Source organism: Myzus persicae, unplaced genomic scaffold, assembly GCF_001856785.1.
Source record: "Myzus persicae strain clone G006 unplaced genomic scaffold, MPER_G0061.0, whole genome shotgun sequence".
Lineage (NCBI taxonomy): Eukaryota > Metazoa > Arthropoda > Insecta > Hemiptera > Aphididae > Myzus > Myzus persicae.
Genome location: NW_019103856.1, coordinates 885,662 through 905,167, shown reverse-complemented (window position 1 = coordinate 905,167; position 19,506 = coordinate 885,662). Strand labels below are relative to the sequence as shown.

The following is a 19,506-nucleotide window of genomic DNA, read 5'->3' as shown; positions in this document are numbered from 1 at the left end:
CAGAATTTAGGACGGCAGCGGCAAGTGTTGGTGTTATCGTTTGCATGTTTCACGTAAGTTGATAGCGGTTGGGGTTAATTTTTTCATGTGGTATCACGACTAAGACGGTAACCACGATAGTGTTACTTCCACCGACATATAGATGGTGGGTAAGGTTCAGTGCTGAGATTATTGGAAGTAGAAATGAGCGGAAAGGTAGAAAATGAAAGAAGGGTAGCATCGATGTACAACGAGGCGTAATAACAAAGAAAATCAATTTTATTTCATATTATTTACACACAACAATACATTACGATTGTATACTTAATGCTAAAAATAGTACATAAATAATTATTAAAACTATCGGGGATACGACTACAGTAGTTATAAAATATATTGTATCCAAATAATAGTATTATGACTTAATATAAGTATAAGTATTATAATTTAAACTAACCCGACTATATATTATTACATAATACGAGTAAAACAATATTTTATTAATTTAACTATTAGTATTATACATATGTACATAGGTAAACGTTATTTTATGTTTTTATCAACATAAAAATTGTTCTTAATTAAAATCAGTCTACATCTACCAGTTAAATGATAAAACCACAATAAAATATAATATACATTTACAGTGTAAGAGGTCACACCTGCCCCCTTAATAAAATATTATTTAAACGTTTGTACCATCCTCCTAATAGTAATGGGTCGTCGTCAACAACGCAGTGGATCAATAATAAATTAGGAAATAAATAAATAAATAAATAATAAACATCAGTGGATATTGCAATTTGCCCGGCGCATTGTCAGTCTAGCCCGACTACGGAAAAAACATAGTTCGCTTACAATAGACTTATAACATTTTAATAAAAATAATAATAGATAATAGTAATATAATAATAAAACCAATAAAACTAATAATTCACCGGTAGGTGGAACTGCCACTGAATGTAGCATTTATAGTACTTCAACTCGGGAGTTCTAAGCGTGCACGTCCGCCGTTCTCGATGAAATTTTGCCTAATAAATATTACACACCATTGAAATATAACCATGGTATAGAAAATGCATTTAAAAAAGAATAGGCAAATAACTATTTATTAAGGCATCTTCCCTGACAAAACGAAGTAAAGCATTATTGTTTTTCAATAGAAGACGGCGTACACGAAAGCAGTTTTCGTAATAGCGACATAATGTAATATTCGTGAGTTGCCTAACATTTAATACTAGTCACGGAACGAAAGAATTATTTAAACCCAAAAAATAAATCCGACCAACAGTAACAGAATTATTGTTATTTTGCACAGAGATCGATTCGACAACAACGTATTAAGACGCGGACACGTACATATACGCGTTGCATTGTACGGGAACAGGCTAGTCACGTCTTCGGAGACGTTATATTATAATATAGGAATGTGCTAATAACAGTGTTTTTATTTTGTCGGAACAAAATGAAAAAAAAGAAGACACGAAAATCTCACGTTAAAACACTACACGAATTTCAAGAACCATCCGTCGACTACCGCCGATCGTCGAAGGACTTTGGCGGCAAAAAAATAATAACGATAAGAAATCATCGATATGATGTGAACTATACGGTAAGAGATGCCTTTAATTGTTTTGAAGGTAAAGTTCGTAGCGGAAGACGTAGAAGAAGAAATAGATGAAAAAATAAAAATAAAAATAAAATATAAATTGTTTTCAAATTACTTGTAAAGAGCGTTGGCCTTGACTGATAGCCCTGCGGCAACTTTTTCGATGTTTTTGGTCAGATTTTCCATTTTCCGGATGGTGTGCAGTGGTATGGCGGCCGGCATCGGGTGAGGTGGTATCCGGGAGGCGGCTGGTACCGGTGGATTTGGTCTCTTGTTGCTGTTGGCGGCCGCAGCATTGGCGGCGGCTGCTGCAAACTGTGCCAGGTGCTGCTGATGGTGCCGAAACAACAGCACCGATGGGTTCGGAATGTGTCGAACGGCCTGGTTGGGGGGCCCATGTTTGGGTTTAGTGTCGGAAGCACGGGATCCCACTGACACTTTTACCGGTTTGTTCTGAGAGGCAGCGGCTGACGACTTTGCGAACGAACCGGAAGTCGGTGGTACGGGAATCCGGAGCGGTACGTTTCCGTTGAGACGTTTTGGAGAACACGACCCATTTCCACTGTGGTTGATGTTATTGTTGTTGTGGTGATGGTTGCCGTACCGTTTTTTTGAGTCCTGCGGCTGTTGTTGTTCCTTACTAGACGACGACGACGACGACGACGTAGACATCATGTTTCTGATGTGTACCGCAGTGTCTGAAAGTGTCATCAAGTTCCTCATGCTTGGAGGCTCATATTGGCCACCACCGCCATTTGCGTGTGAAGACGATGTACCCTTGTTGTTATTGTTGTGGTTGTTACTGTTGCTATTGTTTTTGTTGACTGTGTTATACTGTGGAGGGGCACCGTCTTTCCTAGACGATTTACCGGACAAATCTAACGCCGAGTCGTTGTGAGATCCATTTTCCAACGAAATCGTCACGCTGGTCTTAATTTCATCGAGTTTTGTACCATTGCTGTTCCCATTGTTGTTGTTGTTGTTGTTGTTGTTGTTATTATTGCTGTTAGGACTTCGACTTTGAGGTGTGATGGTTATCGACGGTTTAGCAGATTTGATTGGAATAACCGCGGGCACGGGCTTCTTGGTCTTCGGCCTAGATGGTGCGGGTTGTTCTTCGTGCTGTTCTTTGGATTTAGGGCTGGATTTGGGAACTTCAACGGTTATTGGAGGAGTAGTGGGAGGACCGTTAACACGCACAATTTCTAAAGATGGTCGTTTGTTTTCGTAGTCGTGATTACCCGTTAACATGAGCGTCTTGTCTTTTTCCATCTTCAATTTTTCTTCAGCTGTTATTATGCTGACTGTGATAGACGACGGAGGCATTATGATCATTTTGTGTGACGGTTCGTTATTGGATTGCTGTTCAACGGACGGTTTGGGTTTGGACCGTACAGCTCGAACTTGTTGCACTGGTTCCTTAGCCAAAGTGTCACACCTAGGAGATTCGACTATGGCCTGTGATGAAGATCGAGACATTTGAGATTTTCGAACATCCCCAACATGCTGCTGTTTATCATCCGGCAATTTAATTTCTTCTCGAGATTTTTTGGGTAAAGCAACACTGTCGCAAGATTGTTCTGATAGTATAGAGTCGTCTTCTTTGTAAGACGATCTGCCCGGGGATGACACAATTGAGGATGCTGATGACGCGCTACCATTGTAGTGTTTGGCATGCCTATGATGTTTATCGTCCTTGTGACGATACCCAGGCAATGTGTTTAGTTTTACCTTCAGCTTCATTATATCTCTATCGGGCGAGTGAACAATGGTAGCCGACGGAGGAGGTGATTGTGACATTCTTCGTTTGTGATGATGATGGTGTTTTGCTTTCTTGCTCTTTCTCTTATTTCGTCCTTCTGATTTCCAGTGCTTTTCCTTGATTACTTTTTCACATTTTTCTTCTTCAAGGACTTCTTCAACAGCTTCATCGATGACAAACATCTGACTAGTGGTTTCGTCATTATTTACTTCATCTTCAGACATATTTGACGATATCCTTAAACGGCCAATGTCATCGTCGTCATCTTCCTCAATTATTTCTTCAATATCTTGTTCATACTTAGAATAATCTTCATCCGACTCTTGAAAATCTTTATCTTCGTTTTCGTTATTATTTGTTGTACTTTGCAGGAGACTATCAAACAGGCTCTTCTTTGGTTCTGGTTCTTCATCTGAGATCACGCGATTTCGCTTTCTTTTTCGGTAAATTTTTTCTGATTCCAGTCTTTCAAATAAAGGTTTTGAATCCAAACTTGTATTTGAAGCATCATCGCTTTCAGAAATACTTTTGGATGACAAAAAAGGTAATGAAGACGAGGCTACACTATGAGAATCTTCGTCCATATCGACGTCCTCGACCAACTCTACTTCTTCTGTCATTGGAACAGCAATTGTAGATTTTTCTAGGATTTGAAAACATAATTCCATTGGCGAGGTCTGAAAATAATTAATGAAACTATAGAATCTAATACTGAAAAATCGAACCGAAATAAGTCGAAACTATGTACAACGTTAAAATACAAATTATAAATTAACTATGTTACCTGTTTCCATTCGAAGCAGTAGGCAATGTCTATTAAGGATAAGTCATCGGATAAATTTTCAGAAGCATGAAATATGTCCACCTGCAACATAAATTTAACAAATTTAAATAATTTATCTCTGTACATATATTAATTTGTTCATGAACACTCAATACTTGATTTACATGAATTTTTCTCACCCGAACAAGAGCATAGGCTACTTAATTTAAAGCTATTGTAAAAAATAAAATATGCTCATTATTTTTTTATTTGTGTTATGGTTGTATACTTTTATGTATATAAATTAAGAAAATTAAGTGTTTAAGAAGATTAAATGATTCCATAATATACTCTATATTTTGTGGAGTTTTTTTTTATAACAAAATATGTATCATAATTATTCCACTGAAAATTCAAAATTTTGATATTATATATATAAATTAAATTAAATACACTAATATACTTATTTATATTGAATTATAATTTATGGACAATGGATAAGTTACAGCGTCTATATCCATACAATGAGTAGATAATTATAGTATTTACACGTACTACATTTAGGAGAGTATAGTAGGTATACATAATGTGGACTATGTACTCACAATTTACATTTGAATCAATTATTAAATAGATAAATAATACTTATGTATAAATTAATTACTTGGTGTTGGTCTGTTAAATTGTATTTCAGAATTAAAAACTTCTTCAGGTGTTCCACAGTAACAGCAGCCGGACATTTGAGGAACTTTTTATGAGCATCCTGATAAATAAATATAAAATGTATTAAACACTCATAACTCATAAGAAAATAGGAAAAAATAAATCCATCTAAAATATATAAATCACGACCGTTCCAAATAATGGCACTACACTACAACTCAATTTATTCACCTTTAAATTTTGATTCACTGCAGTATTGGTCTCGTTCTCTTCAACATCCACTGTTTGGGAACTGTAATAAAAAAATAAGATAAAAATGAAAATGGATTTGTTTTTAGTTTTGAAAACAAGACGTGTCGAGGGGCAAAACCTGTAATTTTGATGTTACAAACGACTGACCATTTATCTCTTGGGGGTTTAGGACAGTTACTATATACTACGAAAACCTAAGAGCTTATCAATAACAAGACTAGGGTTGAAGATTTCAGTCGACTACCCGCGACCGCTGCTTTTATTGCATTTCCGGTTTTTTACGCACGAACGAACTTTTCGTTTCCCTTGTCAAAAATAACTTGTGTACCAATCGCGTTACTATTCCATATTAACACTTAACAGATTAGTTTTCATTTAACCAAACAAGTAGGTAAGTAGACACGAAGTATGAACACTGGGTTATTTGCCGAGGCGTGACGAGATGTATAAATTACTATAATGCTAGCTCCTCAACCATCGAACCGGTCCGACAATAGAAAAAGAAAAAAAAGGATTTAATTATTGATGTCGTGACGTACCTACATGCTTTGTTTTTCGAATTTCTTTCATTAAATACAATTTAGGTATCATTATTCGGACTGATATATTATAAATGATAATAATAATAAAATCGACCAAAGCATGCATACCTAAAAGGAATAAAATCGTAGTTAATAAAAAATAAATATTTATCGGTACATTAGATCTAGCCATCTAGGTATTAATCTAACTGCCCCTCGGGTCGGGACTACTGTTCCGGACCCGATAAATTACTAACGTTTATCATCACTAACGTTGGCACAACGTTCCACTCGGAATAAATACATATTTGTTTAATAACGTAAACCCAATATGTTTCGTCCAGGATATAAATGTATATATATATTTTTTATACATGCACAGTAACCCCTCAGTACATAAATTGCTGACATAGTCGTTAAAGGGGCGATGTGTTCGAATTTAAAAACAGCTCCCAGAGGGTTGGAAGACTTTTAATCAAAACGCATATATCCGTATCAGTTTAATAACACTATACTGTCTACTATACTTCTTTTAGATTTTTAATTCAAATATGAGACAAAAATACTCTGATGGGATCAAAAGTTAAAACCGTTGAAGTGTGGACACTCATTCACATAAACTAAGACGATTTTGATAAGCCTTGAAAAAAAAATATTAATATACTATGAATAAAGGTATCTGGTAAATAGTTCACTAAAATCTAGTTAATCATTTAATATTTAATAAGAATTAACCTAATATTTTAAGGGGAAACCTTGTTAGAAAATAAAGAAATCTCCTTAGTAGTTTTTTCGACATATTATATTTGGTCAACTATTTACTCGACATTCGGTATTTTTGATGTTTGCTATTACAAGTATAGGCAAAGACATGACGACAATCATATTATTTAAAATAGAGGTGCCTTTTATACCTAAATTTTTATATTATAGATAATATATATTACGTAGGAATATTTAGATATGAAAATCAGTAGGAACATTATTTTTATTCACAATGGTATATAAAATCGTCGTTTAAGCTTTAAGTTCGATTGATGGATTTAAAACAAAATCAACATTTTGCATTTGGTAATGGTCAATGGACTAGTTATTGCGTATTTAAGGTTTTTATCTAGACAACCTCCAAAATTTATCACATAATATTTGCACCTAATCACGTGAACCTAACCTTTTAAATTCCATCAAAAAACATACTTACTGTTCGTCCTAAATAATTTCCATACAACAAGAAGTCAATGGTTAGTTTTAGGCCACCGCACTACGCGACGACCTCGATACACCAAGTACGTGTCGTTCGCGATTCAATATATACACTATACAGACAGTTGTCGAAGCGTGACAAATAAAAACCTCTACGATTAGCCGGGCAGTGACATTTAACGAACAGTACTTACATAAGAATACCCTTAATTTGCGTTTGAATTCGAAATATTTTATTTTTGTTTAAGAATTCAAGTTTACCTATAAATACTATATTTTCCCGCATTAGTAATTATAGGCCTGACAAGAGGGTTAACGTCCTAAACATCTCAGACTTCTCTGTATTGTAATTATTATAATTAACTATATCAGAGATCGACAGCAAATTGCCATAAGTTCATTTAAGTTCATACCTAATAACATTACTGAAATTAAAACTGCCACTTCATCCTGATCTAAATCTGAAAAAGGTTTAAAAAACAGCTTCCGATCACACAACACCTGCAGCAGTTGTGTGGGGAGTTGTAGTTTTCCCATTTCAATTTTCACTACACGCAAATTGAAATATCGACGGAAATTATGGACACCCTTGTTATTGCATGAATTGCAGAAAAAAAGCATAAACATCCCTATACAAGTCACGCGCCACTTGACCCTCAACCAGCGCGAGAAAACCGTTTATTGTTGTAAATTATGTTTATTATAGATATTATGTACGTATATGTACGAGGTTTGTTGTGGGCACCGATTCACTCATGACACGCTCCGTTTGACAGTGCACGCGGTTAGCGTACGTTTTTTCCCCTCCTTTGTGTTTCCTATATTTTGCGGTCACAGTACGAACACTACGAACGAGCATAAAAGACCCTTTACCAACCTGTACTTTTTTTTCAATCATTTTTCTTATTTTCTGTTGTTTTTTTTATGTTCCTCAATAGTCAGTTACAGAAACGATCACGTCATCTTCAAAATGCGAAAATCCTCATACATTAATTATGCCTGTAGTTGTAATTTTTTTTTCCTAAACAATTATCCTGTTGTATATTTTACTTTTAATTGGACAGTATCCGTTGTATCAAAAATCCAAATAATGAGAGAAATAATTACAGCAAAAAATTGTGTTTTCAATAGTCACACGATGATTGAACAATCGACAGGATAATATTTACGAAAAAAACGAAAACATATTTTATACTATTATGTATTTATGTATACCTAATAAAAATCAATCATCTTTAAACATACCTATAATTTAAGTTCAAATCGGAGTTGTATAGTTACTCTCTTCTGTACAATTGCAGACGTTATGATCGAAATATCAGATCAACTGTTCAATTGTTACATGTTTATTGGTAAATTAGTTTATGTTTCAAATAATAATAAGATGCACAACAAAAATTCAAATCAAAGAAATAGTTTATACCTTTGAATGTATATACAGCTCGCATAAAATTAATATAATTAATAATTATATTATGGTTAAATTAACTGATTGGGATTAGGCTAGAAGGGGTGAATCCTCCATGAGTGCACCGTCCACGATCAGCGTTTGATAAAACCCTGCTCAAAATACAATCCAGCCAAACACTATATATACTGGCCACAATCATAATTTATTCTATAATCAATAGTGACGGGATATGGTACGTGATAGAAGAACGCCGCGGTGAATATCAATATTGAAATATATAAGTACAACATATTATGGTATTTAATATTTTCTATTAATCGCGATATTGTTCAATGTTCGAACTCATAAAGGTCTTTCATTGCAATACTGTACGACAGCACGGTCATAAACTTGTTTATGCATTTTATATTTAATGGCATAGTTATAGCAAAACGGACGAAAGTATTTATTTTACTATGCATTTTTGTCGTAAATATGTTTTTGACTATAATACACACTTGCAATGAAAATAATATTTTTTCCGTCATTATAATATAAATATAAATTTAAATACCGAGGAATAAAGCCTAAGAAAATAACAGAAAAATATTTGATAATTCAATCATAAAGGTACTTTAGTACCACTGTGGTCTATAGATTCAACCTGGATCTGGTCTGTTGACATCTTAAAAATAAATATTTTTCCTTATTAACATCAGACAATCTGTTATAAAATTTAATTCACAACTTTTGTATGTTATTGTTAAAAAAATGTATTGTATGAATGTATTTGTATTTTATACCCTAACACAAAACATTATTACTCGACGATACCGTGACGAGGATATTTTCACAAAATATTGCTTAATATTAATTAATGTCGTTAAGAGACTAAAGTGGACTCTCGAAATATTGATGATTGACCGTACTTAATATAAAATAAAAAATGTCATTATAATTTATTATTACGCATAATTCCGACAGTAATTCCAGCAATGTTGCATATTACTATGCAAAATAAATATTATATAAATAATTTATAGTACCATACCGTAAATAAAATTATATTAATACTATTAAGCATAAACGAAGCGATAAAGAAAGAGTAACCTGTATTTGTTATGTTTTCAATAGATATGTTCTTTTTCATCGTGTAAGTCAAGCTATTTAAAAATTAAGGCCATCCGAGATACATAAGCTCAGTACTCTGTTCATATACTAGACTACAAGATGTGCTTAGTGCCACCATAATAATATAATATATTTAATTAAAACTGCACCACAAAGCCACGTCGCGGTGAAAGTCCTGCAGTACTAACGACGAACGGACGTGGGCGGTAATCGTTATTTTTCACAGCAATCATGTCTGTTAGAGCAAATGTCCTGGGCCGTATTTTTTATTGTTTTTGACAGACGTCAAATTATCAGACCGACCCCAGTTATTCTTCCAAGCCATTTATATCCTTTATTCATACGATTATTGGCTTTGGACCAGTATACAATGGATCAATAATTGGATCTGATACATCACGTCTGTTATATTATACTACCTAGATATAATGCCATTTTTTTTTAAGCATTTTTATATGTAAAAATATTGTATTAAATAAAAAATTACAATTAAAAAGTATTACCGTGTATTACCTAAGTAATTCTAATCATAGGTTGTTTTAACATGGTCATTAATTTATTGAAAACTTAACTAAATAATCATCACACACGCGCGGTTAATGGTTTAAAATCGATTTCTAAAAAATTGTACTTAGAATATTATTATTTTAATGGCGTGAATCCTATTATATCGATTTAGTCTTAATTTTAATATGATTTTTATGATTTATCGATTATACAAAAAATATATTTACCTAGTGCCTTCGATATGGTACTGCAATACGAGACTGACGAGATCGTCCGGTGATAAATACAATTCAACGTTCGGTAAGGCCCTGCGGGCCATCTCTTTGGCATGTAGCCCGGGCACGATTTTGTACACAAGTCGTTCCAATATTTTGTCCCGTCTGCAAAAGCCAACCACGTTATTACATATTTTAAAACCACAGCGGTACAAACAAACACACACACAATAATAATAAAGTTTCATACCTGATGCTCAACAGCGGCCGGGTCTTGTGCAGTTGCACGTCGCATATCGGACAGAATCGACTCGTGTCCAAGTATTTGACGATGCAGGACCGACAAACTATACAAAAACAAACATAGGTACCTATTAGCATAAGTATAATGTTTTACAGGCGACAAGGGGGGTAATAATAGTAACGCAGTAACAACAATAATAATGAAAACACTGACGGTAGAGCGTTATTTATAATCATTCATATATAGCGAGCTATAATTATATTATTTAATACATATGTCTCATAGTACACCCTCGTGTGTATACAGTCATCCTAAAAAAGTATACTGCTAGAAACCGGCTTGCACGCGCTCTCTGCACTATTAATGTACTTAGTCATTGTATGCGTTAAAGAAAACATAATATTATACCCACTCGCATTAACATAATATACTTGGGTAATTTCTAATTAGTGCATAACCAAGTGCCATACTGCTTAACATAGTAATAGTAAACCTATCAACAAAACTCCGGAGCACCCTACTATCCAACCTGGCAAAATAATTGGACTCATCGCTGTCAAATCTCAGGATCAAAATTAAGTCATCGGCGCAAAAGTGCAAATGAAATGCACGCTTGTCGGATATTGTGACGGAGACCCGAACATACTATATACCACTACCGATGTATACTATTATACCTATACGAATTTAGTAATGTACCTAAATAATATAATACACATATTATATATATATTATTCATTACGACGAGCACTGCAGCGCAGAACGCACGGTCGCGGATCGCCGATGACGACTTCGTTCGAAGCGAGAGATTTAACAGAACAATAATTAAAAAACAACTGTTTGCAACGGTTATTGAATTACGATATTATGATGACATACGGACTTGCAGAGAAGTTCGGGTGGTATGAGACATGATCCCGAGTACGACTGCGACATCGATACGTAGAGAAGAGCAAACTACAATGGTACCACGGTTTGCCTAGACCCATGATGTAAAATATTCGTTGTACTATCGTCACGCTCTCGAGGTTCATGTGGCCACATTGAACACGCGGCTATCATTCCGTCACGAGCATGGAAAAGATATTGCTATAATATTATACAGCGTGCTCATAACATATTAGAGGAATTTTGAAAATCATATTTATAAAGTAACGTTTGCCTTACAAAAACCATTCACAACAACCAATGTAAGCAAGTTTTTTGGGGGAAATAACACATTTACATTAATGTTCGATGTGATCACTTCTACCCACCCGCCACCTGACACTTCAACTACACATAAAACATCTTCTGCAGTTGAGGAGTTGTCGTCGTGTTAAAAATGTATAATTACTATTAACTGCTTTAAACCCATCACCAATGTATGGCATACCATCTTCTGGCAACTCCAAAACACTCACTAACCTCCATTTCCAACCATAGAATAAGTACTATAGGTCTCATCTAGCTTGCTTACTTCCCTCACTAAAATTTTTCGAAATTTCCTCAATCTTTTGTAAACACTCTGTATCGGTTTTTTTTTAGAGTTGTATATTATAAACTCGCCGATCGACGTCCGCACACGCGATAATCGAAGATTAGAAGCGCCGGTACAGGCATTTAGATTACTATACGCGAATTTCAGCACATAACCTATAGCAATACACGATGACAATACGCTGTTGTTTATTGACTAATACATGTGTACGCTGACGATTTCAGAATTTTTTTTAAATTACCGCAGAAATAATGACATCAGCCCGATTAGTTTGTTATCGTATACATTATTTTAGGTTATTATGTCATAATGTATCGTTACGCGACACCCCATACTGAAGTCTTAATTGCCGGCATAATAAATTATACACGCTATGTTTGTGACCCGACACGGAAAAATCAGAAGAAAAACTGTGCGAAATGTACCTATAACAAAAAGACAGAATATCATCAACGCCGCAGTTGAACGATCGGAAGATCGTTGGACCGTGGGCAAATGACCTTGGCGGGGTACAATCAATTGAAAAAGCGACTGATTCCGAAATATCTTCCTTTATTTTTTCCTCCTGCAGTTACCAAACTACAAAACGCGATCATTAGCAACAGCCGCAAACATTACATTTTTCTCCGCATGTGCTGCACAACGTCCTCCGCGGTAAAATTAATGAAATTTCGTTGCGCTTATTACTGCCCAACTGTTTTCATTTACTTTCCTCCTCCCCCTCAGCGATCGGCCATCCGTATTTTATGAACGAAACTGCCGGTCATTTATAGGTAAATGCTACAATCTCGAATACAAAGCAAATAACCTTTTGCCACGCTACTTCAAAACATATGAATGTAGTCTAATTACCTTCATACTAAAAACTACACCTATTCGCTGTCTTACAAAAACCAAATTAAATTTACCTACCCATAACCTATATCATTTGAGTCTGATGTTATTAAAAATCATATTACATAATATATACGTTCCCGCTGAATACAATAATGTACTTGGTACAGGTGAAATACATATATAGTACCAACAATGAAAATAATTTATGCACTGCATGAATTTGACCTTAGTCGTGAATATTGTCGTGGCATGTTTTTTTTTTTTTGAAACAGCCCGCAAGTATAGAAATCGGTAAAGTTGTGCATATTGTGTAAAACGAGAATAATTACGAATGACAAGGATTCGGCGAGAGCAGTGTTTATGTATATATTGTATACAAATGTTTTTAAATTAGTACTGCGAAAACCGTTAATAATATATTTTATTAGGTGCACCGCAGTTAATTTGTCACGAGAATAATATTAAAAACCAATTAATTTTATTACGATCGTTGTGACTTAACGTTAATAGATCATTAAAAAAATGCAAATCACAATGCACGAACTGCAGTAATTTATACTATAGCTTATGCAAAACAATTATTGTATTACAGAAACGTATTATATAAATACTTGAATAACTTGTTAAATATCGATACACTCCTGCAATAATAACGAAAAACAATTGTACTTTTGATAGTTTTTCCCCAAAGGGAGGGATCACTTCCAAAAGATATATTACGAATAATGAATAATATAAATGAAATATTCAATAATATGATATATAATATAGCAAACGTAAAAAAATAAACACATTTTCGAAATCTATTGCTTGCATTCGACCCATTATTTTACTTCAATGTGTTTCTCACGTATACATAATATAGTAATGTCGAGGACGCCGCCCTCGCTAATCGTCGGCAATTAGTGACTGAGCTATTCCAACACACATACGTACGCACACGCACACACACACACAAACTAATATTTCATGAACACGCGCCTTCCGGGCCCGCCAAGCTCTCCACGTACATTAAATCTCACAAATGTGTACGCATAAATTTGGTAACCCTTTTTTGCCATAATCCGGTGCATTTTAATATACAAGTAGGAACGCATAGTGCGTATCTAAAATATAAAACATCCGAGAATGATTTACAAGTCGTAAGCTCCCACAGTTAATAATATAGAGAAGAAAGAGAGAAAAATAAATACTTACATGAATGGAGGCACTCGACAATTGTTGTGGGGTCGATGTAGTAGCCAGCGCATAGGACACATACTAAATGCGGGTTCAGGCTTTTTACCAGAGTCCGGCGTGTTTCTTTCATGGCTGTCACTCTGTAAGGGAAGATAAAAAACAATGAATAAATATTTTTGTTAAACAAATTTGACACGTTCGTGACTAACTGCGTACGCCTAAACAAACCATTCATAAAACCTATATTATAATTTTGATGACTTTTAAAATTATTTTAAGGCATATGGTTTATCGGTTATACGAAGGTTACGTCCCCGGTCTATTGTGAGACAGTAAAACTGTAGACATAATCAGTCTTCATTATAACGTCACAACTATTGCTGGGAAAACATGGTTGGTACCTCTATTATTATAATACTGACTACAAGCTATAAGATAAGAATCAATAGTAATTTGTAAGGTATTTCGATATACCTAGATGAAAAATAATGACGAGTATCCTATGAAATACTTCTATATTACTGTTTTCAAATGTTCATTATTTAGCATTTGCTGTAAAAGTTCTATCCATTAAACATGTCTAAGGTTCCACAAAAATATGCATTTATCAAAGCACTTTGATAAAAAAAAAAATCCTTCTGAATATAATGCGGAAGATTTTCCGCACTCGTTGTGCTCACAGTGATGGTAAGACACACAAAGACGTATACTCGCGAAACCCCAGGGAAACGAAATAACGAATACAGGCGAGGCAACAAACGCGACGGGGGTTCAATGATTCATTTCATTAAAAAGTGTAAACGATATTTTGTATGGTGAAAAACACAAGTAGCGGTGGTTTTAGAAATATAGTTTAACGAACCGTTAAGAAAATATAATACATATTTTACTTTATAGTGTATCTTTTTTTTCCTTAAAAATGAGAGCCAATAAAAAAAAGGTTATTTGCATTTTCCCTCGAACTTTTCACTTTGCACAATTTGTCTCCATTATAGTATTATACCATTATATCCATAAAAAACCACAAGCGTGAGTCAAATGTCTCCCTTAAATCTCTGGGATTTTGAAACCATTTTAATGATGGAACAAAATAACGAATCGGAATCAGTAAAATTCCTTTTATTGACATATCACTATTAAAACTATATGGATATTTTCATTATTTATACTTGTAAGTTATAAGTTGCAACCCTTGTCTATGAAAAGGATAGTTTTTAAGATACACGCTCATTTGATATTACTGCTTTAGTGCTATTCGATCCATCTATTAAAGTGACTGATTAATCGATAAAAAAACGATCAACCTAGTTGAAATAGCAATTTACGTATTATAATTTTTGTAATATTATATTATATTAATAAAAAACAAGTTTGTACTCTTAAACTTAAAAATAATTATCGTCAAGACTATTGTTGAATAAAAAAAAATATTATATACATTCATTATCAATAGCCATGAAGTCAGAAGTTTATATAAGTAATAGATTAGTTATTAGATCGTTGTTCATGCAATCGTTTTTGTTTGAAAAATAATAATATATTAGTAGGTAGGTATACCAGTGAACCTATAGCAACCTATAGGAGTAAAAAAAATGAAATAAGAACATGTTTAAACAGCTAGATTATAGAGAGCTATAAAGTATGGCCGTATAGGTGCAAGACTGCTAGGTTATTTAATTTCTTTAATAACATTAAAACGAAATCAATTGCAGAGTTACGTAGTATTTAGGATCCATCTGGGTATGTTTATGCTACATTTTTTTTAACTGAGGGATAAAAACCATAGAAAAATAATATTAACTCCACGTTTACCCTCTTATTCTCTTCCGCACCTCTACCACCTCACCGCAGCAACAAAAACAAAACGAAATTGGATTAACGCCCCGCCGACGACAACGGCGCCGAGTATATAGGGTCGCAGAGTAAAAGTATTATTATATAGCCTTTTATTTAATCGCATTACCGAAGGGGGTGGCAGCCCACCGAAAAGTCGGTTTTACCTAAAATCGCTAACGCCCCCGCCGCCTGCACATAAATCATCGTTAAACGCACACGCTGTTATTGTCACCACCACTTCCACCGGCACTGTGTGGTTGGTGGCTGGCGGGCGACGTCAAGTGACTCGAAAGATCGATAAGAGTTGACGCGTTATCTACGCGCCATATATTATATTCGCAGCAGTCTTAACGAGTGGCGATGATGCGAGCGGGACGAACGTCCGTGGTGCATAGTAGTGTGTTCACCACAAGTATAGGTTCTAGTGTAACTAGATAGCCACTGGCCTGCAAGTATGTACATGGATATGACATCTCTATACCTAATATACACGGTATACTGTGACCGGAGAGTCTACTACTTACCATAATGGTTATATGCGGTTGTGGTTACGGTTTATGATTTCTACATGAAATTCTATATTATTATTATTTAATATTATCAGCGGTGAGGATACCATGACCTTAATTGCATGTAACCACTTTGGTAACTACTAACTAGTAAATCCTCTTCAATCACACCATGCATACAATGTATCATAATTTATCTACTCGGTGAACGAAACGATTTTGGGGTCGAAAAATTATATAGGCAGCCACATTCGAAATTGTAATAATACAAATATGTCAATCATAAGTACAATAAATGAACAAAACATTAGGTATGCATATACTTCTAGTGGCACTTGGGTGCTAAACGTAGGTTATGCACCTATATTCTGACATTCTACAGCTGATGTAACCCCCGTTTCCAGTTCAGATCCAACACGGACACATTTTCAGTACACTCAGTATAATAATATGTACACGTGTACTTAAACCCGAAACATATAATAACAATATAACAATATACGAAACCCACGGGAACGATATTGTGGCGTGCGGTCCACATATGACGGTTGGAGGGAGAGAGTGTACGAGTCGACGAAGGCGATTTATGTACTTGGAGCGCCACGTGCGATTTATTATCGGTTGCCAGCGCGCACTACGCATTTTGTATACATCTATCGCCGTGTGATATACGCCGTCTGTATATATACAATAATAATAGTAATACTACACCTATCCTTCTTTTACCACTTCCACCGGGCAGATAGATCGTATTGCGTCATTAATGTATTCCAATCGTCGGTTTATTAATCGACGGCCGCCCCCCACACCTCGCCATCAACGACTATATACCCGTCGCCGCGCGCGTCTTGGTCCGTTAAACTTACAAATAGCACCGTAATTACAAATAAGCACGGTCGGATAACCCGTCGTCTATAATAACCTCAAACGGTTTTTGGCGGTTGAAAAATAAACCGTAAGTCTTGTTGTTGTATTATAGTATCATGTGCAATGTGTCTCCGACACTCGACGCGAACCGTATACACTGAACATATTATAAAATGCGATCATCATAACGATAATAGTATCATATAATATACTTGGGCTGCGTCATACACAATTTATATTCGTGCATGGTAAAGTAGTGCGATGGGTAGGCCGCCGTAGCGTTGACCGACATCAGCTGCAGCAGTTCACGCGGCAGAGGGACGGTGTTTTGAATTCTCTTAAATAATAATAATATTATTATCATCGTTCCGCAATCGGGATGATTGGGCTACTGCTGTGGCGTCGCATTGTAATAATATATATATATATATTATAAAAACATATAACATAAACCGTGACCAACACCCATGACGGCGGTCGTTCCCATGGAACCACAATGTCAGTATTTTTTTCACGTTATCCATTCTTCTTCATCATCGCCGGTCGCGTTTCTGCTCGTGAATTTTCTGTAAGAGTACCTTCCCTCCCTGTTGCTCCTACTCGACGACTTTCGTGTTCGGAGTGTTCGGACTCAAACTCGTCCGAGCTCAACACACCCATAAACAAAAAATAATATCAAATTCGTTTCGTACACGTAGTTTGTCCACCTCCCTCCCACGTAACACTCATTCAACGAACGAAGTTGTAAACTTTCAAATTCCACCTGCTGTGGGGTAGTTGAACCAAGTCTCCGGCATTTGAGTCTTTTCATGCAGTCAACGTGAATGGTGCAATCGCAGTGTTACCAACCAGACGCGTATCGTCGTCGCCTCTATAGTTTCCCGCGCGCCGGAAAAGTCGGCCGCCGCGTTATTGATCGTAGCACCCGCGGCAGCACACTTGCGCACAGCGCCCACTCGCGGAACGACCGGCACCGGGTGCGACGACATCCTAGAGCAACAAGTGTGGAGCGACCTTTTTTTCCTTCGTGTATTTGTATTCACCGGGCGGCGTAGCGATCGATAACGACGACGACCCAGGCGGACGGTCTTTGGCCACACAAAGATATTAAACTTTCCCGAAAAAAAGGGTTCCGTTTCCTCATGCTATACGAAACGAGTGTAAAAAAATACAATAACAATAGTCGATCATCCCTCTATACTCGTTCCGGAGGGTGTATTCGGCGTCACCGAGGGAGAGGCGACATAAATCGGTCGATCGGAATTCCGGTCGTATGATAAGACGAGCCATGTATACACATATTATAATATAATGTTATACTGTATTACTGTATACCTACTATAATACACATTGGAATACGAAAACGTACACTGTAATACTTAAACAATAAAGCTACAAAAAAAAAATAAAAAAATATTGTTGTTAAAAAATATTACCTGTTATCAACTTTAATATATTATTGTAATATTATAACATATATCGTACGCAGGTAGGTACAATATCACGCACGACGACGTTCAACGGCGTGACATTGCAACGTTGCCGGGCGGGCTGGACGAGCTGTAGACGAAGCGGCGGCGGCGGCAACGTAGCGGGCGCGCGCACACTACACTTTCCACCACGCGAAAAGCTACGCGGCGCTCACACACGCACAGAACTACGGAGCACAGCGGCGGACGTACGGACGCACAAGCACGCGACAAACGGACCGCGAACAGTGCACACTACACAGTGTACGGCACACGCACACGCACGCACCATCAACTGCGACGGCCGTCGGTAAATTGTATATTATTCGGGGCGCATGCGCACAGAGGAACAGCGCTCTGCTCGAAAAATATCACGTACATACATATACATAGATATTACGTACTACGAGACTCGCGGAGCGACGACGGCTACACAACGCACTACATGCACGGACGGATAGCGGCTCTCGACTCTCGACGGCGACTGGCGACGCGCGCGACCGCTGCCGGCGGCGGCGGCGGCGGCGGCGACGACCACGACGACGGCGACGGCGACGGACGGTCGGCGGCGGCGGTCGGGTCACCCCGCCCCCGCTCCGCCGTCAAACGCATCGTGTAGTACATTATCGAACCCCTTTCCATCGGACGGCCGAGCGGGCGGCGGCGGCGGCAGCGCGGACGCCACGCCTGTGCCCAATGGTAAAGCCGGCCGTGACGTCAGCTCGCGGTGGGGATACGGACGGCAGTGTGCGTGCGTGCGACGTACCCCTCCGCCGCCACCGTCGCAGTTAGTCGCCGCGTGCGACGAGCGTGTCTGTATTTTTCGTGCCGAAGAGATGATTTTTCACGTCTCTCCCTCACCACCCTCTCGTCGACGGCCGCTTCACCGCTTCGCCGACAGCCACCTCCGGGCGCACGTCGCCGCCACTGCTACAGCTCTCTCGCGGCGGTGGTCGTCACCCTCTCGCTCGGGCGATTCGGCTGAAGCGATGGGGCGCGCGCGACGGGGATGGATTTAATGGCGTGGAAGGAGGAAAATGAACGCTATATCGAATCGTTAGGGGATTTTTTTTTTTTGGTTTCGTCGAAT

The 19,506-nt window shown here is 37.0% G+C and overlaps 1 protein-coding gene across 1 annotated transcript; it reads right to left on the bottom strand.

Moving 5' to 3' along the window:
* Positions 1-474: 474 nt before the first annotated feature.
* On the bottom strand, positions 475-18,887 carry LOC111035460 (polycomb group protein Psc-like). The gene is made up of 9 exons (XM_022317095.1): positions 18,384-18,887; positions 13,754-13,875; positions 10,246-10,342; positions 10,008-10,160; positions 5,008-5,068; positions 4,778-4,876; positions 4,135-4,215; positions 1,704-4,027; positions 475-1,010 (listed from the first exon to the last, which is right to left on the bottom strand). Exons 2-9 carry the CDS (start codon positions 13,863-13,865, stop codon positions 959-961), a joined length of 2,979 nt encoding a protein of 992 aa, XP_022172787.1. The 5' UTR covers positions 13,866-13,875; positions 18,384-18,887; the 3' UTR covers positions 475-958.
* Positions 18,888-19,506: the final 619 nt, after the last annotated feature.